At 38.1% G+C, this 24,939-nt stretch overlaps 1 protein-coding gene across 1 annotated transcript in view; it reads right to left on the bottom strand.

The window, feature by feature from the left end:
* CSMD1 (CUB and Sushi multiple domains 1) overlaps positions 1-24,939 on the bottom strand; it is a 963,767-nt gene that overhangs the window by 292,530 nt on the left and 646,298 nt on the right. The window contains exon 7 of the mRNA XM_054179968.1: positions 23,845-23,922. Within this exon, the coding sequence (XP_054035943.1) occupies positions 23,845-23,922 (78 nt within the window). The remainder of the gene's footprint in view (positions 1-23,844; positions 23,923-24,939) is intronic.

Genomic DNA, 24,939 nt, shown 5'->3' with positions numbered 1-24,939 from the left:
GCATACTTTGTCTCGCATGCCTTTACTCACATTGTATAAATTAATTGTATTTCACTGAAGTATTCACTATCATAGTTCTACATTGTCTTGTAGGTGGGAAGAGGGGAAGCAAAAAAGGTGTTGTCTTGGTTTTTGAAAGCTATTTAAAAGCTGTTTTCCAATACTCATATCCTCCCCTAGAGCAGGCAAAGAAGTTGTGTCTCATGGTGTAGAATTTTTATATTCAAGTGGCAGAATTAAAATAGTATACAAAGCCTACCAAGCAAATGTCCTATGCAGAACATAAATATGGCATGTCATTTGTTTCTTCGGGCTGTCAGAGCCACTAACTGTATAATTCATGTTCAAAAATTAGCTTCTAGGTCCAATCACTGAAAAGCCTGAAGCTGTTTTTCAGTCTGCCTCTGAGGCTATTGAGTGTATTTCTCAAACACGTTGTGAGTAGAATTTTAAACAAAATCAAAACATATGGGCAACAATAGCAATCCAGTTCTGATCTACTTACAGAAATATTTCTCCAAGTGTTAAGAAGATTCTGCCACTCTCATTGTGCTGCCATGGTTACCAGAAAGCAAGTATGGTGTTTTAAATAACCCTTTATTTTTTTCACAGGAGCCGCACTCATGACTCCCAACTAAACATACTTTACACCTTCTAACAAGATTGTATCGGTATCTCACAATGGAAGTGGTAAATTCTAGAGACTGTAAAAAAAAAAGTAAAGATATGTCAAGTAGATGCATTCCTTAAGCACGTGAAACAAGTTAAAAAAAACCAACAGATATTTGTGAAAATATATTAATTCCACACATTTTTTATCACAAAAATGTATTTTGACATGACACACAGAAAAAAAACCCAAAATATTAAATATTCTAGGTACCAAGTACTTGTATATGACAACAGAGCAAGATCAAGCTCTATAACAAATTGTTAAATGGGGTGCGGAACAAGCAACAAAACCATTAAAAGTTCCTATCCAAGTGTTTTATGGAAATAGGCTCCATACAACTAGAATGAGCATTAAAAAAACAAAACAAACAAATGAAAACCCAAACAAACAAAAACTAACCAACCAACACCCCTAGAAGTAATAAAAATAAATCACAGTTTTGATGAAATAATAAAAGAGATAAACTTGAAAATATACCTTAGTAAAATTCAGACATAGGCATTACTGCGCCTTTCCCTTCTTGTTTTATCAACATGAAAAAATTATATATTTCATGTTTGAAAACTAAATTAACCAGAATCACAAAGTAGTAATGAGTAATTGCCTGTTTGTTATTTGTTTGCATGCCTTAATATTCAAGGATATTAAGTTTGCATTATCTTATAATCCATTTTCCTGTGCCATAAATATAAATTTTCTGCTTCTGCTCCTCCAGACGTTGTGTACAGAGACATGCATTTGATAATATTTTCCTTTATTTCTGGGCTGGCTTTGTCTGGAATAGTTAGTTTTCTTCTGTGCTGGTATGGGGCTATGTTTTGGACTTGTGCTGAAAACAGTGTTGATAATACAGAAGTATTTTTGTTATTTCTGACCAGTGCTCACATATTCAAGGCCTTTTCTGCTTCTCACCCATTCCACCAGTAAGTAGGCTGGGGGTGCACAGGAAGTTGGGAAGGGACACAGCTGGGATATCTGACTCCAAATGACCAGAGGAATATTCCATTCCATATGACATCATGCCCAGTAATAAATGCTGGGGGGAAAAGAAGTAAGGGGGGATGTTTGGAGTCATGGCATCTGTCTTCCCAAGTAAGTGTCACATGTGATGGAGCCCTGCTACCATGGAGATGGCTAACAGCTGCCTGCTGATGGTTTGCTTTGCATGTGCACACAGCTTTTGCTTTACCTATTAAGTTATCTTTATCTCAATCCATGAGTTTTCTCACTATTACTGATTCTCTCCTCCATCCAACTTCAGATCCAACACAGCAGATATATTCTATACCTCATCTTGAACATTTAGGGCGGCAATAAATGCTATGTCTATTCTACTGAATAAATCAGTTTCCCAGTGTCTGCTCTTTCTCCCTTGTCTTAACATATTTGACTTATTCTTCCATGCCTATTATTTCCAGTTATTTATAGAACATAAAAATAGTATAGCAATCATACATCACAAACTCCTACAATGCAAAAGAAAAGCAAAACAAATTTTGCAATAGTTACCTGGTCAGCATAATACTGCCATTGCTGATAAAAAAGTAAAAACTAAGCTCCAGGCAGGTCAAGACAAGCCTAGACTACGCAAGTCTGATACTAGGATTATAAATAACTTCGGAAACTCATAAAAGATCAAATATAGATGTGATAAGCCTTTTTATTCCACTTTTCTGTCTTCCTTTTTTTTCCCCTCCTGAACAATTACTATTAATGCCATGTGTATCTACTATTCTCTCTACATTAAAGTTTTTAAATTTCATCCTTTATGACAAAAAGGTTAAAGAACAAATTTTTAGGGTTACTACCATGCAAAGATACACAATGAAAACTTACCTGGAGAGAATAAATGGGAAAAACAAACAAACAAAACAACACCACCCCCCCAAACCAATACATAATATCTAATTTAGAAAGTCATGAGGGATGCTTCCAAAGGTTAGATATTTGTCTTTGTTTGATTGCTTACACTGTATCTACACCTTGCAGTGCTGTATTATGTAGTTATCCAAAGCAGTTCCAAAGGCACCTTCTATAGCACTGTGCATGGCACAGAAAATAATCTTCAAATAATAATTCAAATCCTGAAACCAGTATGACTGTGTAAGCAAGGTCTTGTATCCAGACTAATTCAAGAAAGGATATTCATCTCTAGTTTATTACCCTGGAGGGTGACTAATTTGCTTCCATATTCAGAGTTATCTGAGTGAGTTTAGATTTCAGCTTTAGCTTTTTCTTTCTTGGAGATGTTTCAAAGTTTTGAAATCTTGTAAATCCACTGAGTGTTGTTATATGTACCAAAAGTCCAGTCACTGCTATATATGGTATGTTGTTAGCTAGATGTTCTAATCACCCAGAGCAACACTTCCAGGACAAGATGTAAACAGGCAAAGACCTTTATTACATTATACAGTAAAGTTATATAGTCTATCAGAAGGCACATTTGTCACATCTCAACTGGTCATTTTCTACTGGCATGTATGTAATTAAGGCATACAATAGGTCAAAATAACAAAACAATATTTTAACACATCCAACCAAATTATTCCTAGTTTGTCTCCTTTGATTACAAGGTGTTTACATTCCCCTCAGAGTCAAAGGCAAAACATAGCCCTCTCTAATTTGAGCAAAAGCAACTCTTCCCTATAGCCTTCCAAAGCTATCCAAAAACAACCTCTTCCCACATCTCCCCATTTCTGTTTTCTAATAGAACAACACTTTTGATAGACCTTTCTAAAATTCTTTGCATACATAGAAGCAAGCAAGTTAAAACTAACTATATAGCAAAAGCTAAAGTTCTATAATGTAGCGTGTCTAACAGACTGATGTAACCCATATAAGACAATACTCAGGTTGATTTAATTAGAACATTCTAACAGAACTGGCATAATATATGGTTAAAGATAACAAAACTTGCAGCTTATTTCAGTAACCAGCACACATTCCTTTCCACTTATCTCACAAGGTCAGAACACAAACAGTTGCTTCTTTCAGACCGAAAGTTTCATCCTACTTATTCACTTACTTCAAAGAACTTACTTCTTTGTTACCTGCCTGATATCTCAAAGAAGAACTTAGATCTTACTAGTTCCAATTTTCACACTTCACTCTTCCTATCAACAAAGATGACTTGATTAAGCCTGAATACATTGCACACGAGGATTAACACACGAAGATCCATAAACACAGCAAGCCCAATACTCAGCACTGTCCTTTACAATCTGCTTCAAAGGTATGTTACATTTTAATTTTTCTAAGATGCTCAAAAATCATAAATTGTTTAATGTCAGCAAGATTCTCCTTGATCCATAAAGATAGATCTGGCTAGACTCTAGCTCCACAGATAAAGAAAATACTTGCAGGTAAACAGTAAGAATGAAAAGGCTCCTTTGCTGGGTCAGAGATGACATCTTGAATATTCATTGTTCTGCCCGATATAAAATTGGACATAACACAATAATGCATTTTTACTCATCCTAATAATACTGATCTGTTGATCCTTTGATTTTGCTAAGAAAAGGCACTGAGTCCTATTGATATTAAATTTGGCCTAATGTTCTTTGTTCTTCTTTCAAATTTATCCTAGCTAATACTTCCAGAATTCTTATATCCTCCATAAACTTTGTTAAATCACACCTGAAACCACATGTAAAATAAAAATTTGAGAACATAATATGCTTTAACCATTCTTTTTTTGGTGACATAATACCTGAATTTCCCCTTTTTTGTCTTCTATATCCTAAAATGAAAATGTCTTTTGTACTACAATTACTTTTGACTTTCTTTTAACTATTTTAGATTATTACTTAATTATGATATTATGACCTCTTTCCACAATGGTATACTGTGAGCTGATGATCTTTTACATCTCTCAGGAAAAAGGATTTAGCACAGACTTTTTGTCTAGCTAACCAGTGAATAAATGGCAAGCAGCATGTAAGCAGATTGTGCTGATGGTTTAGCTATCTTTTAATTGATATTTTAAGCTATGTTTGCTTTTATTCTTTATGATTAATTTCCTGCTTCTATTTGTTGTTCTGGGTTTATAATAGAACATCAGTTAAATACAAACCAGACAAGGCACTTATTGAATGAAGGTATCAGTGTTATTAATAATGTACTGAATATATCCAGTTTTACTCTAAGTCACGTAACCCTGCACTACATTTTGACACATTCACCTTTACAGTATTTAAAATGTATTTCTCATCATATATTGCAAACAAAGTAAGCTGAAATAAAGCCTTCATGAATGTATGTTTTATTGCTTGGCAATGGGCAATGTACTTGAAGCAATTGGAATTTGACTTAAATTATAGCTAATTTCTAGAATATTGCTTTAATTCTGTTAATACAACTTATATAACTAGAACAATCATTCTGAAATGCAAAACATTATATCCTATAGATTCAACATTAGGAAAACTGACTGATATTTCAGTGCAGAAATTAGCACTGTTTAGCAGAATGAGGTTAAAATTATTAGTACACCTTTTTTTGACAAAACAAGCAGAAAAACATCTGAGTTTATTATTTTATTCTATGTCAATAACTTAGGCAAAACAAAGGAGGCCCAAAGACATTCTGTCCCATGTACCCATAGTACCCAAATAGTTTACATGCTGGAAGCATCTGCTTACTGTAAAAGAAGAAACTGTTACAACCATGCCCCTGACTCCCAGCTTCAAACCAATAATGAAATCTAACTTTAAATGGGAAAATGCTAACCCAGTCCTTCACTGAAAGATGAAAGAACCTCGGTTTTGGGATGTACTTTTCAAGAAGGCTTAAAACTGTGTCATCAAAGACAGCAGCAAATTATTCTAATAGTTCATCATTTGAGAATACTTTATGTCTGCTGTTTTGACCTTACTGCTTTGGATTAAAAAGTATTGCTGCTGTTTCTCACTGACTCACATCATTATCTTTAATCAGAAATATCACTGACCATGAAAAGGGAGAATACTGTGACCTTCATTCAGCATCATACAATGATCATAATTTTCAGAATTGTCTCCTCTTTAATTCAGCACCTCCAGAACACATCATGCAGAACAGCAATGTTAGTCAGTTAATATGCAGGTAGGAGAGATTTTATTACCCACATTGGCCCCATTTTATTTTGGTTTCTCTTCATTAATTGCACGTATACAACAGTAACAGTTCTGCTCCACAGAAATACACTAAACCTCCCACCAAGTACTGTGTTTTGATTGAATTTTGAAATTATATGACTTAGACTTTTTTTTTTTTTTAATAACATGTTGTGTTCACAAGCAAAGGAGAAATACAATTGATGTAGGATAAAAAAATAAAAATAACATGCAGGGTAAAAAGTACTTGGTATCTCTTAATATTATCAGGCAATGGCAGATTATTTACCCTATTCATTCACCAACTGTCAAAGAAATCCCTATACATACTGTCTGCACATGACAGGAGGATAAGTGATTTTCACCAAGGAATGCTCCTCTTTCAACACAATTCACACTTCACATAGATCAAAACTTTTCATGGTTTTAGAAGGAGGAAAGCCATTTTTCAATTAAAATAAATTCACCATTTTCAAAGATTGAACATGGTTAGAAGACAAAGTATCAGAGTACAGAGATCTTCTCAAAGCTTGTCTTTCAGTGAAATAGCATGACCCTGCTAGATTTCTAGAATAATTTTTCAATGACACTGCATCCTAAAATCTGAAGTACAGATGTTATATTATGGCCTTCAGTATTAAAATTAATGCAGAAAATAAAAGCTGTCAATCAATATATGCCTTAATACAGACTGATTAATATATCATTACATCTAAAATTTGACAGGAATAAAAGAAGGTACACTGACTTTTTAACATTCTTGCTAAAGAATGTAATATTAATTTTCAAAAATACCTAGAGAAACCTGTAAACTCAGCTACAGGGGATAACAGTCAAGTTCTTTACCAGACTCAGATAAATAATACTTTGCAGCTATATAAGCTTTTAGCAAATTAAGATAAAGAGTTATGAATTGTTTCTTTATGATTTTGATAACTGTATTCAATTATTCTTCATTCATTAATCAAACTCTGTACTGAAGGTCTGAGCCTGCAGTTGTCTGCTTTGTGACAGCAGGGGTATAAACTGTGAGAAGCAAGAGGCACATATTTTGTACTAGTATTGCACGTATTTCATGAGGTCTCAAACACCCTGTTTCTTTTCAGTGCAAAGTTCGTTTTCTTCAGCTAAGCAGCTACAGGTAATGCTGTGCAGCCCTCTGTCTATAGGGAATTCTAAATACCTATACAACCATACAGGTCTTTATTGTTAAGCTTTTATGACCTTCATTCCCCCCCCCCCCAGTTAAAATATTGTGAAATGAAATCTGACATGGATTCCTGCCCTCCAGGCCCCCCCTTCTGCTTTACTTTAATGACCACAAGTTAAAACTTTTTAATAATTAATTTCTAAAGTGTGCATCTAGATAAAGTATCTGGCTAATTATAATTCTTTGAAAAATATCAGACAAAGTCAAGCTGATTACAGTACTACAGACAGGACTACTCAACATTTCCCAGCCTAAGCCCTTCTTTCCTGTGCTTTGTAACTTTTATGAATTAATTTATGGACTTCCGCTGAAGGTGAATTTTAGTTTAATTTAGTTTTCAGAATTAAAGCCTTAGTAATAATTGTTTAATCAATCATCATTTTAGAATAATATCAGTGGTAAATATATCATTTGTCTGAAACTATTTTTTCCCAGATATTTCTTAGAATTCTTCAGCGTTATGTAGATTGACCCTTAGATACAGAAAATGAATTGTCTTCTAGCTCTCCAGTAAAAGATGGGGTTTTTTGTCTGTTGAAGAAGCATTCTTATTAATCCACGTGCACATTATATGAATATATCCACATGCATATTGCCATTTGTACATCTTTAAAATATTTACAAGTATAAATTTCTTCGAGTTTTCTATGTATTACTGTTCACTTTATTTTAGTTTAGTTTAGTTATTTTATCCTATTTTATTTTATTTTACTTGATGACATCTACCAGCATTAATGCTGATCTTGCTACTCTCCAAATCCAGCAGAATACATTACTTGCAGCAGCAGTTTACAAGGGGGAACAGAAGGTAGCTGGGGCTCATGAAGCATCCATGAATTCTACCTGAGTTTTTACCAAAGAGCTTACAGCAAGAGTGAATGTGCCAATAGCCTCTAGTGTGCAGACAAGAGAAACATAAAAGTTTTATCTGATTGTTGAAGGAGAGCAAGCTAACATGCAACTGCTTAACATATGGTTTAGGTTGCATAAGAGTACATTAACAACTACACTCTACAATGGAATGCAATGAATATATACTAACAGACAGTATTTGCAATATTATACAGATAGTTACAATTAGCAAATAACATAAAACCCCCCATGTCCAGAAGACCAGGGAAGCTGCTTCACTGCCCCCTCCCCCACACACACCTTGTACCAGAGAAAAAAAAGAAAAGAGGAGTTGAGAGAAAAGCGTGTTAGTTCTTATCTGAAGGTCAGCCAGAAGTGGTGTTATCTCCTGGGCGAAGCAGGACACCCAAGAAGAGAAAAGAAAATTAATGGGAATGGAAGTGAAATGTGAAATATTGTTATGATGCATCTTCTTGTACCCTAGACTTCCATCCAATGAATTTCTTTAGAATAATCTTTGTTTTCCTTTTTTTACACCCAGTAGTGATTTATTTATATTTGTCTACTTTTCTGCTTGAAATCTGCAACTAAATTTTAAAGGCATAGCCTAAAACTGCCACAACGAGGTTGTGGATGCCCCCTCCCTAGAGATGTTTAAAGCCAGACTGGATGAGGCCTCAGGCAACCAGGTCCAGCTGAGAGGTGTCCCTGCCTATGGCAGGAAGGTTGAAGTAGATGGTCTCTGAGATCCTTCCAACCTAAGCCATTCTATGATACTACAATTTTTACCAATGCCATTATTTTAATGTAATGAAAATATATTTGGGTGAAAAAGGAGTAAGAAATTATTTTAAGAGTACATGGCATTAACAATACAATCTGGTAGAGATCTGGTTCCTGGTTTTGTGAGGGTTGGGGTTTTTTTTGTGAGAGGAAGCTGCTATATTTCTCCAATATACCTATAATAATCATGCTGGTTTTGTTTTGCATTCATGAAGAAGAGGATTAAAATCTTTACTACTAGATCAGATTAAACATTTCAGAAATGCCCCTCAAAATAGGGATGCAAGTAGATGAATAAGGCTAGAATACTTGTATTTAATGCACAGAATCTTTAATATGGAATTTAAACTAGCTGCTACAGTACTGGAGAACTCAATAACATAATCCAATTCTAGCTAACTGGACAGATTTGTCTGTTCTCCGTTTGTCAAGCATTTTTCCTTATGAGCTTTAGTTACCTGGTGTGTAACAGATGGACTCTTTTTATTAGTTGGTAGAGAACATAATTTTAATCCTGAAGTGTTAAGCTTAGTGTTAGAACAAACTGTGTCACATGCCTTTGTTTTCCTCCAACTTTCATCCAAATAATCTTGTTTGCTTTATTGCTATTTTTCATAAATTTTCCTGGTCTTACACTTTTACCACAATAATTTCTTTTCCAAAATAGACTTTTTTCTTTTATCCATACCCTCTGTTATTTTCAGCTAAATATACTCTTCAGAAAGCTTATTGATGTTTATCCTGTATAAATCAGCAGGAGGCAGCAAAAACCTGGTATGTTTCTACATGAAGTGTTTTTACACTATGTCATAGAAACTGCCAGCAACTAAACACTCACCAGCCCCTCACTCATTTCACCTCTCTTCCCAGTGGGATAGAAGAAAGATCTGGAAGAGCAAAAATTATTAAAATCTTGTGGGTTGAGGAAAAGACAGCTTAAGAGGTGAAAGGCAAAGAAGGGGGACAAAAACCACCAAATGATGTGAAGACATCACTCGCTACCTCCCAATCGGCTCCCATCACTTGCAGTCTCCCTGTCAGCAGACAAATATCCTAGCAATTGTTATCTTGGAAAACCTACCTAATGTTTTAGGACATGGAACATCCCTTTGGTCAATTTGGATTAGCTGTTCCATCTATAACCACTCCCAAACCTCAGCCTGAATACTCTGTAAATCCTGCACAGCCGCAGTTACAACTCCACTATGTTATCAAGATCGGTTTAGTCACATCACCATGTGAACTGCTCTGAACAAAATGAAGATGCAATACATACAATAAGACAAAAGCAATGAGAGAATAGAAACTGAAGCACCAAAAAACCAGACAATTATTTTATAGCAATCAGATCTTAAATTCAGGGCATATTCTGTTTTCACAACAGTGAGGTGGGATACGAGCTCTACTTTTCCAAAAAGTCTCATCCTCTGTCATGAAAATGCCTGATTTACAGAGTAGCACTTCTTCTTCAGGGCTAGACCAGAAATATCCATGTTTAATGAAATGAAATCATTAAGCATAAGTGCTTGCTATTTATGACAAAGTTTACTTTAGCCTGTGCCATTGTGTGCTGCAGATGCATTCTCAGCCTTCTGAAAAGAAGGCCTTGTAAAACTGAGAAATAAACACAACTTCTCAGTGTTGAAACTGGCTTCCAACGTGAAATCAAAATCATGAAAGAAAAGCTGATATGGCAATAAAAAGCATCACCCTGGAAAAGAATAGCATATGCTACATGAAATATAAGCTTAGAGAAATCACACTGTTTTGTTCTTGTTAATTTGATAATCCACTGACTTTATAGCTCCTTTAGCAGAAACACTGAGCATCAGAGTTCAGTTCAAAAGCACTAAACTAGAGAAGACAGGCATACATTTTTCACACATCTCTTGCTTATGCAGAACTCCTTTCATGTTAAGAGCCTGAAGCAGAAAATATTATGACAGTGAGGTGACAAAAATCAAGTAGATCATTATATTGGCAGAAAAATATGAACTTTGAGATAAAGTTATTTCCTGTTATATTAAAACTTTTCAGAATTACACTTTTTTTTTTTATCACCATCATGTGTATTAAAGTTTACACTATTTTGATATATGACAAAGTTTTCTTGTCACTCTTAACTGAGATCAGAGGCCTTGTGTTATAAAGGCATGCATAGAAGCCACAGCACCACAGTTACAGTCCCTTCTCTTTCAAGTATGCTCACATATAGCAGAAAACATAGCCAAGTATTCTTGGATTTTAATGGATTGTTCCTTCTGTTCCTGTGTTTGAGTAACTATTTTTGGGGGCTTTTTTAAGGAACAAGGGGTTTTATCAATTTCATTGGAAGGGCACATCATGTTGAATTATTCCCTCCCCACAAATCAGCGACTAGTCCTTTCCTCCCAAATGCATCTATAATTTCCATTTTAGTCCCTTCTTGGTTTTTATGGACCCATTCAAAAAATATTTCAAGCACTTCAAGGCACATTATTGAGGAAATTGACACCTTGTTCAAGCCTTGTATAAAATTTTTATTTCCCCTTTTCCATGTGAAGAGTTGTGGACTCAAACTCTTACGAAGCTGATAAATTAGCTGTCACCTAAGAAAATTCGCCTTTTCCAAACATACCTGACACTGGCACTTTGTGGTTCTGCTCAGAAGAGCTATGTGACAGGGTAAAAACACAGTGAGATGTTACACCAACATGGTTGAAATTATTTACCAAAGCGTTTCACAACATAAGGAACACATTCTGAATAAGGAAAAGTTCAAGACTTTCTACCAAACTCTGAACATACTCTCCCACAAACTGGATTAAGAAAACCAGGACCTGAATACATGCTCAATGTGCATGAACTATACAGCTAGTGTTAAACTTTTACAACCATATTAGCTTCTGCGGGAAGTTGAGGTGGGAGTCTCTGACTCTGGTTCCAAAAGGTTTGACAGTGTGAGTATATTCTGCAGCTCACATTCACTACACAGATCAGTGTCATACTTCTTTCTTTAATTAAAAATATTTTACTGTATTTTATGTTCCATAAGTCCCATAAGTTCTAAATGCCTTAATAATTTACATACATTCTTTGAATCTACAGGGACTTCATTTTGCCAACCTATTTACAGCCCACAGATGTATTTTTAACAGAGCTGTGCACAGGCATTAAGCCAATGAAGCTATATAAAAAAGCAGGTTGCTTTTTCTTAAGTTATTTGACTCTGAAAATAACAGAATTCAACATCAATTCAGTCTACAGTATGAACATTCATTTTGGATAATCAGTAATGTTCTACAATTGTATATGAAAACTATTTAATGGCAGTTTCAGCTTCCTAGCTGGAAAACAATTCATTTTAATCATCCATAATTCAATCAGATTACATCTTGTTTTACATATTTTAATAGATGCTTTCTTCTGGTTATTTTGCAAATTATATATGCAAATGATGTATTAAATAATTGATGAAGCACCTTGTTTTGCTCATAGCTATGAGAAATTATTTTCTTCACAAATGTATTTAGGCAGTAGTTCTAGTCACAAAAAGATTTTTGCATAGTATTTTAAAACATATTTAAAATGCTGCCATGATGAAAGCTTATTTAGAAACACCAAGGATAATTTACTGACCCAACTTCTAAAGGAATTTCTACAGTCTAGTAAAGTAGCCTTGTAGATTTTCATTGCATAGGGATATTCATAATCTTCTCTGAAGTTCCTAAATACTTCAATGCTTGGGAAACTTTGTTATTAGGTTCTATGACAGGGCAAAGTATATAAAGGTCATTAACCCTCCTGTCTTATTAAAGCTTTATGAAACTGCTGAAGAGGTTAATTCCGTGGTTATTTTTTTTTCCTACTGCCCAGTTTTGTACTATAATACTCAGTAAAAAGGCAAAGAGAGTCAATCTCCTATTGAACATGCAGCAAATGGTGTAATGGAATACTATGTGTTTTATATTTTTATATAATTACATATATACATATGTGTATCCTGCAAGCATTCTTTTAATAGTAGAGATTCCAAGAACCATCCCTTAGCATATTGTATAAAAGTGCCAATGTTTTAAGTATTAATCCCCGTTTTTCTTTATTTTTAACCACTCATTCAACATATGCTGAGCATTTCTGTTGAAAAGGCATTTTCAAATAAAATTTTATCTTCACAGACAAGCTATGCTCAAATAATCTGAATTATTCAGGCCCTGCACTTCCTATTCTTGTAATTAATGCATTGGTAAGTTATAAACAATCCTTTCTCTCGTTTCCAGAGATGTACAATACAAATGTAAAATTGAAAACTGCTTTAATTTTCAAGGTGTGGGATTTGAAAGAATAAAAATAGTTTTCATGACTGAAAAGGCTGGAGAGTTTATGATATGGTGTAGACATTTAGGAAGTTTCTAATTGGGTACTTGGAAATCCTTTTAGCGTCTGTAAATTAATGTAACACAATACCTACACATGAGCACAGAGTAAGTTCAACTGTAAACAGTTTGGATCTTCAGAAAGAATTCCTATAGAAACTAATGGGAAAGAGGCACCTATGTGCTGATATAAGAACACAACAGACTTCTCTTTTGGCTTTCTATGAGGAATACCCAGTCTAAAGAGGAGGTATTTCAAAATTCTTTCTAGGTGAAGAAGTTTTAGGCAAAGGTCTCTGTTTTCCTCGTCAGAGAAGAGGTATATCTAAACACAGACACCAAACTGAGAAGATGCTGAATTGGTGTTTGATAAATGTCAGAAAAGAACTACAGATGAATCACTTTTCAGCCTTGTGTTGCAATGCTTTATGAACGGACAAGGAAACAGCAGTTTAAAAAAAAAAAAAAAAAAAAAAAAGTGTTATCTGTAAGAGGGAATCCCAAAATCCACAATTAGAGATTTCTCTTTATATAGGACACAAAGCAGATAATACTATAAAATACAAAGCTGGTGTGTTTGTTTAAAAAATAAAAATAAAAGTAAAGTATCTCTCCTAATATGCTATCCTTCTTTTCTGGTTCCTTTGCTTTTTTTATAGAAGCAACACCAAGCGGATCACCTGCATATAAGAACACAGTTAACAATCCCCCAAAGCCATGATCAAGCAACTTACAAACACTACTGTGTGCCCCCGAATAAGAGCAAGTGTGAAAGCTGCCAACATTTCCATATGCCCTTTACTTGATTTATTTGACAATGAGACCAATCAAAGAGGTAGATTTATCTTACACTTATTTCTCCAGTGCTTTTAAATTTGTCATTGCTTGAAGGGACACAGCCTTGAAGAATTTCAGAAGACAGAATCTACTTAAAAGTGGAGGGGCTTTTTTGGGTTGGTTGGTTAGTTTGGAGGGGGTGTTTGTGTGTTTCTTTGGTATTTTTAATTTCTAAGGTCATTGTATTTTATCTTAGTGTTCAACTGTAGTAATGTGCCGGGGTTTTTTTTTTTAATAGTTTCATGTAGCATCTGAAATATTCACAGCAAAAAACAGACTGCACATTGAGAGTTCTTACGACACAAGATCTAACGCACAGGATTTGTTGATGCACAACTGACTGCAATTGCTTGGGTGGTTTATCTCATATCATGTTTATTGCTGACCAATCTTATCGCCAATGCAAATTTTCTTAATTAAGGATAAATCATTAGATGTTATAATTCATTAATTTAAACTTATGTAAGATTAGAGTATAACTTCAGGGAGTAAGGCAACTTGGGTGTTGTGCTGTTTGTTTTGAATTTGAAACTGAAAACTGTCAGAAGACTAAATATTGTTTTCTAAGTATTGTAATCCTAAAGTGTTTCCAAGTATTTCTAAGTATTGATCTTTTCAAAATATGAAAAATCTTAAATAAATTGTTCTTTACTAAGGAATAAGAACAAACCTGTCAGAAGATTGTGCTACTATTTAGTCCAATCTTGTTCTTCTTAGGGAAATATTCTTTCATTAACTGAAAAGCGTAACTTTTGCTAGTGATCATTTGGTTTCTATCAAAGTAAATTAACCAGTAGCCAAATGTCAAGAAGAGGAAATTGCCCATTTATTTAAAATATGAGAAATATATTGGTAAGCAATAGAAGTCCATGAATGTATTTTTAACTTTCTACTTCTATGTACTAAGCCATTTTTGTCAGTTACCCAATAACAAAATAAATGACTGTTGTCATTCCTTCTTTCTTACATAGAATTAGCAATATATTCCTGTTTTGGTTTTAACAAACAACATATGCCATTAATTCACTTTAATATGCTGCAACCAATCAATTCTTCACCTGTAAACTCATTTGTTCTTTGGCTGTACGTGGTAAAAATAACCTTTAAATAGCTCTTTTTATCATCTCTAGGGTGAAGAACTGTTTAGACAAACTCTTTAAGCTTTCAGAGGATGTAACACATCCTTACTCATAATAATCTTACTCATAATAAAGTCATGCCCTTCAAACCATTTAATGAGTGTTTTTCTGGTACTCTGAAATACATTTTCAAATAATACCACAGAATCCTGAAATTGCTTTAGTGAAGTTAATGAGTTTTGAATAAAACCTACATATCTCTCCTCATGGTAGTTCACACACTCAACATTTTGCAAAGCAAGGTTAAGTCACTCAATACTCAGTAACTACTATAAACTGTGAAAATTGTGCAATATGAATGCCATATTTTTTAAAGAATCACTCAGCCCTTATCTGTTAAGCTTTGTTACTATTCCAGAATGTGGATGTTCCTTGCAGCTTGCATTGTTGTGTGTCTTAAACCACTATCCGCACTGCATTTTGGCAAGAGCAAACTGGAAATCATCTCTCTCAGGCTCTCCATTCTTGCTGCTACCTTCCCCTCCTTATTGCACTTGCAGATCTGCATGAACATGCAATCCATGTTAAGTATTTCCATTTTCTACCTTATATGATAGCTCTCACCTCAAGAACTTCCCTGGCATTGCTTCCATGATCTTGCGCTTCTCCTCCTTGTGCTGAAAAGGCCTGAACGTGGGAGGCGGCCCTGCAAATGCAGCACCAGTGCTAAAGCATTAGGGGTTGCCAGGGCTCTCTGCTCTCCTAAACCTTCCCTGTCCCTGGGTTGCTGCAGGCCACACAAAGATTTACAGAGGTGCTGAGATGCAAGACTGCAGTTGTAGCTATGTCTTCCCAATTTTCTTTACACAAGTGTCCTGAAGATATCAAGACCTACACTTACATGCTATCCTTTGCATGTGGAATGACCAGCAGTAACTCCCTGGTGTGTATCAGGGGCTAGACTTGAAAAGACAAACTAAAAGGGTCTTCTACTTGCCTAGAAGATCACAGTATCACAGCATAACTAAGGTTAGAAGAGACCCCAAGGATCATCGAGTCCAACCTGTCACCACAGACCTCATGACTAGACCATGGCACCAAGTGCCACATCCGATCTCCTCTTGAACACCTCCAGGGATGGTGACTCCACCACCTTCCTGGGCAGCCCATTCCAATGACAAACGACTTGCTCAGTGAAGAACTTTCTCCTCACTTTGAGTCTAAACCTCCCCTGGCACAGCTTGAGACTGTGTCCCCTTGTTCTGGTGCTGGTTGCCTGGGAGAAGAGACCAACCCCCTCCTGTCTACAACCACCTTTCAGGTAGCTGTAGACGGCAATGAGGTCACCCCTGAGCCTTCTCTTCTCCAGGCTAAACAATCCCAGCTGCCTCAGCCTCTCCTCCTAGGGCTTGTGCTCAAGGCCTCCCACCAGCCTTGTTGCCCTTCTCTGGACACGTTCAAGTGTCTCAATGTCCTTCTTAAACTGAGGGGCCCAGAACTGGACACAGTACTCAAGGTGTGGCCTAACCAATGCAGAGTACAGGGGCACAATGACTTCCCTGCTCCTGCTGGCCACACTATTCCTAATGCAGGCCAGGATGCCATTGGCCTTCTTGGCCACCTGGGCACACTGCTGGCTCATGTTTAGGCGGCTGTCAATCAGTACCCCCAGGTCCCTCCCTGCCCGGGAGCTCTCCAGCCTTTTGTAAGGACTGTGGCTGCCTAATGATAGCCTGTCCTCATGGACCAATTAATAACTCTCCTTCTTGGATATACAGGATGTTCCCTGCACAATTTCTCCACTATAGTGGTAATGGCCAGATATTTAGAGGTTATAATCACACTTTGACAGAGTTTCTGGGCAGGAATACTCCATGAAAACATATTTGTACATGAGCCAGCAATCAAAACTGTACATTTATCTACTCAGTTACAATGCTAACAACTATAGTTGCAGTAGTTTTAGAAAAAAGTCACAATTATTATGGATATAGAGTCTGCCAGCTTATTCCATATTGCTATGAGAGTGAAAGATGACAGCAAGATGGATCAAGGAACTTCTGGGAATGTACCATGCATAACAGAATGACTAAGGAAGGGAGCAAAAGTGAGTAGGCTCCAGCTAAACAGATGGACAACAGACCAGATTAATTGGATTTGCTTCCCCTAAGCAGACTCATAAACTAGAACTCTCTCCTTGCTCCTCTGAGAGATGAGCTTCAGATGACCAAGGGGAAATATGCTTAGCATTGGATTTGGCCAGTGTTTGTGGCAGCTCAAGCACTAATGAGGACTGACTGTGAAAAAGTAACCATCAGAACTGCCTATCTGTTTACTCCCTTCCAGTTCACTGTTCCAAAACTTTGCCAAGTGCAAAGTTCAGAGAACAAGGACCATATTTTAGTTCAATGATTCAGCTGCATCTGGCTGACTGCTAAAGGGTGTTAGCTGGCAGGGGTATTCTGGCAATCAACTAACTTGATATGTTTCCCTCAGGTGTATCAAAGACATGCACACAAAAAAGAAAAAACAAACAAGCAGGCAAACCACCATACACCCTTCCCCCCCAAAAAAAAAAAAAAGAAAGAAAGAAAGGAAAATCCTGTTCCTTCCCGAGGGAGTGACATGTGTATAATATTTCATTTTTCCTCCAGTCAATCTAACAAGGCACATAAGCCACTCTAAAGGATGGCAGAGTAGTTGAAAGCAAGCATTCAGAAACCTAGGCAGGTCCAGGAGGAGAGGAGTGATATATGACTGTACATGACTGAAATATTGTTCTACATTCCCCAAGGAATTATCAGTACATTGGTAACATTTTCTGCCTAAATCCTAACAGAGTTGTGCCACTGTGAAATGTTTTCTGCAGCTGCTTTCAGGTTGTACTTGCGGGGAAGAGCTGCAGGAAACCTTCAAATCTTGAGGTTTGCAGGGCATGCTTTCACAGTATTTGCCATGCCAGTATTCACACTGCATCTACCAAAATGTAAAAATAAGCCTTCTGTTTTACAGAAAGAGAATATTAAAACTGTACATACAAAGATGGGGAAAGGTGTTAGTCTTCAATTCACTTTTCAGAAATCCACTAAATGGCAGCAAATGGTAATTTCCATCCTTATTAGTTCTCTAAAGGTGAATTCCCAATTACTATTTTCCTAATCTACATAATTACTAGTAAAAAAAACAACCCAACTTTAAATACTACAGGCTTACATCAGAAAGAGCAGTAAAATAAAATTGAATCCATCTGTTTGTATTTTAATCTTGTATTTGCAAGCTCCAAATATTTGAAAAGAATGTATTATTAATAATAATGAATTTCTTAGATTTATATTGAAATGTCAGACATGACATCAGCAAGTTTGCAGATGACACCAAGTTGGGAACAGATGTTAGTCAGTTAGAGGGTAGAAAGGCTCTGCAGAGGGACCTCAACCGACTGGACAGATGGGCAGAGTCCAATGGGATGGCATTTAATAAGTCCAAGTGGCGGGTGCTGCACTTTGGCCACGGCAACCCCATGCAGAGCTACAGGCTGGGGTCAGAGTGGCTGGAGAGCTGTCAAACAGAGAGGGACCTGGGGGTGCTGATTGACACCCGCCTAAACATGAGCCAGCAGTGTGCCCAGGTGGCCAAGAGGGCCAATGGCATCCTGGCCTGTATTAGGAATAGTGTGGCCAGCAGGAGCAGGGAGGTCATTGTGCCCCTGTACTCTGCATTGGTTAGGCCACACCTTGAGTACTGTGTCCAGTTCTGGGCCCCTCAGTTTAAGAAGGACATCGAGTCACTTGAACGTGTCCAGAGAAGGGCAACAAGGCTGGTGAGAGGCCTTGAGCACAAGCCCTATGAGGAGAGGCTGAGGGAGCTGGGATTGTTTAGCCTGGAGAAGAGAAGGATCAGAGGTGACCTCATTGCCGTCTACAGCTACCTGAAAGGTGGTTGTAGACAGGAGGGGGTTGGTCTCTTCTCCCAGGCAACCAGCACCAGAACAAGGGGACACAGTCTCAAGCTGTGCCAGGGGAGGTTTAGACTCGAGGTGAGGAGGAAGTTCTTCACTGAGCGAGTCATTCGTCATTGGAATGGGCTGCCCAGGGAGGTGGTGGAGTCGCCGTCCCTGGAGGTGTTCAAGGGGAGATTGGACGTGGCACTTGGTGCCATGGTCTAGTTGTGAGGTCTGTTGGAACAGGTTGGACTCGATGATCCTTGGGGTCTCTTCCAGCCTTGGTTATACTGTGATACTGTGACACTAAAACTTCACAAGTCACAGAATCATAGAATCAATAAGGTTGGAAAAGACCTCAGAGATCATCAAGTCCAACTTACCACCCAACATCTCATGACTAACTAAACCATGGCTTCAAGTGCCACATCCAATCCTTTTTTGAAGACTTCAAGGGACAGTGACTCCACCACCTCCCTCGGCAGCACATTCCAATGGCCAATCACTCTTTCTGTGATGAACTTTCTCCTCACCTTGAGCCTAAACTTCCCCTGGTGCAGCTTGAGACTATGTCCTCTTGTTCTGGTGCTGATTGCCTGGGAGAAAAGACCAAACCCCTCCTGGCTACAAACTCCCTTCAGGTAGTTGTAGAGAGCAGTAAGGTCTCCCCTGAGCCTCCTCTTCTCCAGTCTAAACAACCCCAACTCCCTCAGCCTCTCCTCATAGAACTTGTGCTCCAGACCTCTCACCAGCCTCACTGTCCTTCTCTGGAGACATTCCAGCATCTCAACATCTTTCCTAAACTGGGTGGCCCAGAACTGGACATAGTACTCAAGGTGTGGCCTAACCAGTGCTGAGTACAGGGGCAGAATGACCTCCCTGCTCCTGCTGGCCACACTATTTCTGATGCAGGCCAGGATGCCATTGGCCCTCTTGTCTACCTGGGCACACTGCTGGCTCATGTTCAGCCAGCTGTCAATCAGTACTCCCAGGTCCCTTTCTGCCTGGCTGCTCTCCAGCCACTCTGACCTCAGCCTGTAGAACTGCATGGGGTTGTTGTGACTGAAGTGCAGCACCCGGCACTTGGGCTAAGTCCAACAAGATGGCATTTAACATGTCCATCTGTCTAGCCTGCCAAGGTCCCTCTGCAGAGCCCTCCTACTCTCTAACAGATCTACACCTGCTCCCAGCTTGCTGTTGTCTGCAAACTTACTAATGGTGGACTCAATACCCTCATCTAGATCATCAGTAAAGATATTGAACAGGATGGGGCCCAGCACTGATCCCTGGGGGACACCACTGGTGACTGGCTGCCAGCTGGATGTGGCACCATTCACCAACACTCTCTGGGCTCGGCCCTCCAGCCAGTTCCTAATCCAGAACAGAGTGCACCTGTCCAAGCCATGGGCTGACATCTTGGCCAGGAGTTTGCTGTGGGGGACGGTGTCAAAGGCCTTGCTGAAGTCCAGGTAGACCACATCTACAGCCTTCCCCACATCCACCAGGAAGGTCACCTGATCACAGAAGGAGATCAGGTTGGTCAGGCAGGACCTACCCTTCCTAAATCCATGCTGGCTGGGCCTGATCCCTTGGCCATCCTGTAAGTGCTGTGTGATTGCACTCAAGATGACCTGTTCCATAATATTTCCCAGCATTGAGGTCAGGATAACAGCCCTATAGTTTGCAGGTTCATCCACCTGGCCCTTCTTGTAGATGGGCATCACACTGGCCAGCTTCCAGTCATCTGGGATCTATCCAATGAGCCAGGACTTGCAGTAAATGATGGAGAGTGGCTTGGCCAGCTCATCTGTCAGCTTTCTCAGCACCCTAGGATGGATCCCATCTGGTCCCATGGACTTGTGAGTATCCAAGTGGCTCAGCAAGTCCCTAACTACTTCCTCATGGATTTCAGGGGCACTACACTGCTCCCTGACCCCATCTACCAGTTCAGGAGGCCAGTTATCCTGAAGTCCTCCTGCCTTACTGTTGAAGATGGAGGCAAAGAAGGTATTTAGTACCTCAGCCTTTTCCTCATCTTTAGTTACAATGTTCCCCTCCAGGTCCAATAAAGAGTGGAGGTTCTTCTTGCCTCTCTTTTTAGCATTAATATATTTATAAAAATACTTTTTATTGTCTTTCACAGAAGTGGGCAGCTTGAGTTCTAACTGGGCTTTTGCCTCTCTGATTTCTCTCCTACATGATCTAACAACATCCTTAAACATATCACTAATTGCCTCCCCACCTTACCAAAGGCGATACACCCTCTTTTTTCCACCTTAATTCCTTCAAGAGCTGCTTGCCCATCCAGGCCAGTCACCTTCCCTGCTGGCTCATCTTTCAGCACGTGGGCACAGCCTGTTCCTGTGCCTTCAGGAGCTCCTGTTTGGAGTAGATCCAACCGTCCTGGACCCATTTGTTCTTAAGGGCTGCTACCCAGGGTACTCTCCAAATTAGTTGCTTAAATAAGCTGAAGTCTGCCCTCCGGAAGTCCAAAGTAAAGGTTCTGTTATTGCTTCTCCTTATTTCCCTGCATATTGAAAACTCCACTATCTCATGGTTGCTACACCCTAGACAGCCTCCTACCATCACATCTCCCACCAGTCCTTCTCTATTTGAGAACAGCAGGTCAAGCAGGGCCTGACCCCTGGTAGGCTCACTTAACAGCTGCATCAGGAAGCTGTCCTCCATACACTCTAAGAACCTTCTGGAATTCCTCCTCTCTACTGAATAAAGTTCCCAGCAGATGTCTGGCAGTTTAAAATTGCTCACAAGGACAAGGTCTGATGATCTTGAGACAGCCTTCAGTTGTTTATAGAATCAACCTCTTCATCCTGGTTGGGTGGTCTATAACAGACTCCAACCAGGATGTCAGTTTTGTTAACCTTCCCTCTGATTTTAACCCACAGACACTCAATCCTTTCGTCCTCAACCTCAAGTTCTGTGGCATCAAGAGATTCCCTAATATACCCGGCCACCCCTTCTCCTCTTATCCTTCACCTGTCTTGCATAAAGAGCTTGTAATCACCCAATGCAGTACTCCAATTGTGTGAATCACCCCACCATGTTTATGCAATGGCAACTACATTGTAGTTTTCTTAGTGAACCAAGACTTCCAGTTCCTTGTGTTTGTTACCCATACTGCTTGTGTTGGTGTACATGCACTTCAGCTGGGCTGCTGATTCCTAAACTAACTCTAGTTTATGTACCTCTCTCTCCTCTCTGGAGAGACTGGTTTCATCACCCACCCCTTCAGACCTAGTTTAAAGCCCTCCCAATGAGCCCTGACAACTCTAGTGCTAGAGCCCTCTTGCCTTTTCTAGATAGATTAACCCCATCTAGGTCCAGCAGGTCAGGTGCTGTAAAAGTTGCCCCTTGATCAAAGAACCCAAAATTCTGCTGCTGGCACCACCCCTTGAGCCATTTGTTGATGACATGGGTTGTCCTGTAATTTTCAGTGTACACCCCTGCCACTGAGGGAACTGAGCAGAACACCACTTGAGCTCCCACACCATCAATCAATTGTCCAAGGTCCTTGAATTCCTTTTTGATTGTCCTGGTGCCCTTCTTATCAATCTCATTGCTTCCAGCTTGGATTACCAGCAATGGGTAATAGTCAGAGTGCTGGATTAGCTTAGTCAAAACACAAAGAGAAAATAAAAGACAAAATATATTACATTTGAAGTAAACATCACACTGCCTTATAATAATTTCTTCCATAGCCTGTCTTACTTCCATAGTCTGTAATTAAATGTGGTGTTGACAGCATATGCTCTAAGAGCATAAGCAGAGATCACATAGCTCCCAGAACTTATACATAATTAAACAATCACCCATTCAGACACAAACACCAAAGAGATGGATCAACTTCTTCTGCAGCACTTTGCATAAAAAGTTTCTTTTGAGTGCCAGCCCATTGGTGTGCAGTATTTAAAACAGAATATTTTCATGCCTCTTTTGTTCCAGTGAACAGAACAAAACACTCACTTTGCATTAAACAACGTCCTCCAGAAACACAGAGACCAAATCATGTCCCCTAGATATTAGCCTTCAAGACACTCATTGTCTCTGTACTTGCAGGATAGCACACAATGAGGCAAACACAGTCCAGGTTTCACTCCACCAAGTTCAGCATCATTACATGAAGAATTAATTTATTCAAATACATCTTAGTCATTATAGAAGCACTTTCAGTGAGTTGTTAGTGAATGTTGGCTTACCCTCTGGGTTTTGTTTTGGTTTTTGGCTAAGGGAGTCTTTGCTTTCCAAAATATAAAATTATCTTTTTTTTTTTTTTCCCTTTTTTTTTTTTTTCCCAAGATTTGCCTGATTAATGGAGAAAGATCTCTCAGGATGCTACTACTCAGATTGTCAGTTGTTCAGGGAAAATGATGCTCAAAAAACATAACAGTCTTACACTCTCATAGATAGCATCTTGATTTTACCCTTACACTATAGATGGGGAAAGGTGTAGAGGGACTAAACAGATATCATTCCTGAGTGCAGTAAGCATGCAATGAAGGAAATGCAATGCTTCGATCCCCATTGTCTTGAGAAGCTGGAAATTACAGCATTTCTTAATCCCTGATGTGCCATATCATAGCACTGGAAACAGGCAGTTGTCAGGATATAGTGTAGCAAGGAGGGGAAGAAGAAAAACCAGAACTGAAAACTTAGATCCAGAAAAAGCTGATACCTTCACTCACTCCAATACTAAACTGGTAAAGTCTATATGGCACTGTTCTGCCTGTATTTGCAAACTTGCCTTGCATCTTTGAATTCTGAATATCTTGATTTATAAGTGGTTTGTTTTTTTTCTGAATATCAGTATTTTTATGAAATCACAACACCATATTCTGCTTTCTACACCCTCAGTATTACCAATGTTCTAATTCAGTGACAACTGAAAACACAATAAACATGTTATGATCAGTACTTCACAACACCTCTCTCTTTGATTTGTATATTTAATAGGACTTCAGAAGATATATGTAGTCACTAAAGATAATGGTATAAACAACTTACAGACTGAATTTTTGTGGTTACTGTCTTTGCTGGGCAGCATCTTGACTCCTCTTGATTTCAGTTCAATTGCTTTTTTCACTGAGAAAAGAAGAAGAAAAAAACAACATAATTCATTATTATACCTTATAGAAAGGACATAAAGTAGTCAAATCATGTATTACATTAAGATAAAGCTACATAGGAATCCCAGAAGCAGATTGAAATACTTGTAGTTTCTTTGATAATCCAAATACTACTTGCAAAAATACAGCCATTTACCATGTTTCATAAGATGCAGTTTTTAAACTAACATTATCAGGATTTGCAATGTATGGAATCTGAGTTTCCTTTGGGTCAAATAAAAGAAAAACCTGTCCCAATTACATGTATTAGTTTCCTATATTTGCCACTGCATAAGGCAAAATCCTAAACAATTAAAAAACTTACTTCTTATATAAAATGTATAGTACATTATCTGTACATATCTGGGGATGACAAGTATTAAACAGTATTCACATCTGCTTTCATTTGATTCACTCGTCATCAGTAGATACATCTTTATTTCAGTTTCCTAAGGACATTAAGGTTATATGATCACAGTACATTACATTCTTTGGCTTACATAACCTTCTGAATCTATCGGGCTATTTCAGCTGAATTGGAAAGAAAGCAAGAGCTCTCAAAGGAGCGACAGAACAGATGCATCAGAGGTTTAATATCTGTTTTCTCTGTTTATCCAGCTGAATGACTGATAAACTCCCAGCCTATCCCTAGTAAGTAGTACACCAGGAGCAAAGCAAGAAACAAGTGTAGTTATACGTTAATGGCCACATGTGGTATAATTTAATTGTAATGGTAGGAGAAAATGGTAAAAATATTGGACACATTCACGGGAAATGAATTAGTTCTGTGGCATGGGATCAACTTGATCAATTGAAAATAAAGTCAGATGTACAAAATAACTGTGAAATAAGCCTGGACAAGTCAAAATTATTGAGGAAAAAAAAGGAAAACAAACCAAACAAAATAAAACAAAAACATAAGAGTGAAATAGATGGTGATTGACTTTGTGTATTATAATACTAACATGAACATCTTGAGGCACCTTAGTAACTA

This window comes from Dryobates pubescens, chromosome 3 (assembly GCF_014839835.1).
Source record: "Dryobates pubescens isolate bDryPub1 chromosome 3, bDryPub1.pri, whole genome shotgun sequence".
NCBI lineage: Eukaryota > Metazoa > Chordata > Aves > Piciformes > Picidae > Dryobates > Dryobates pubescens.
Note: the sequence above shows the minus strand (reverse complement) of the source record. Positions and strands in the feature narration are given on the sequence as shown.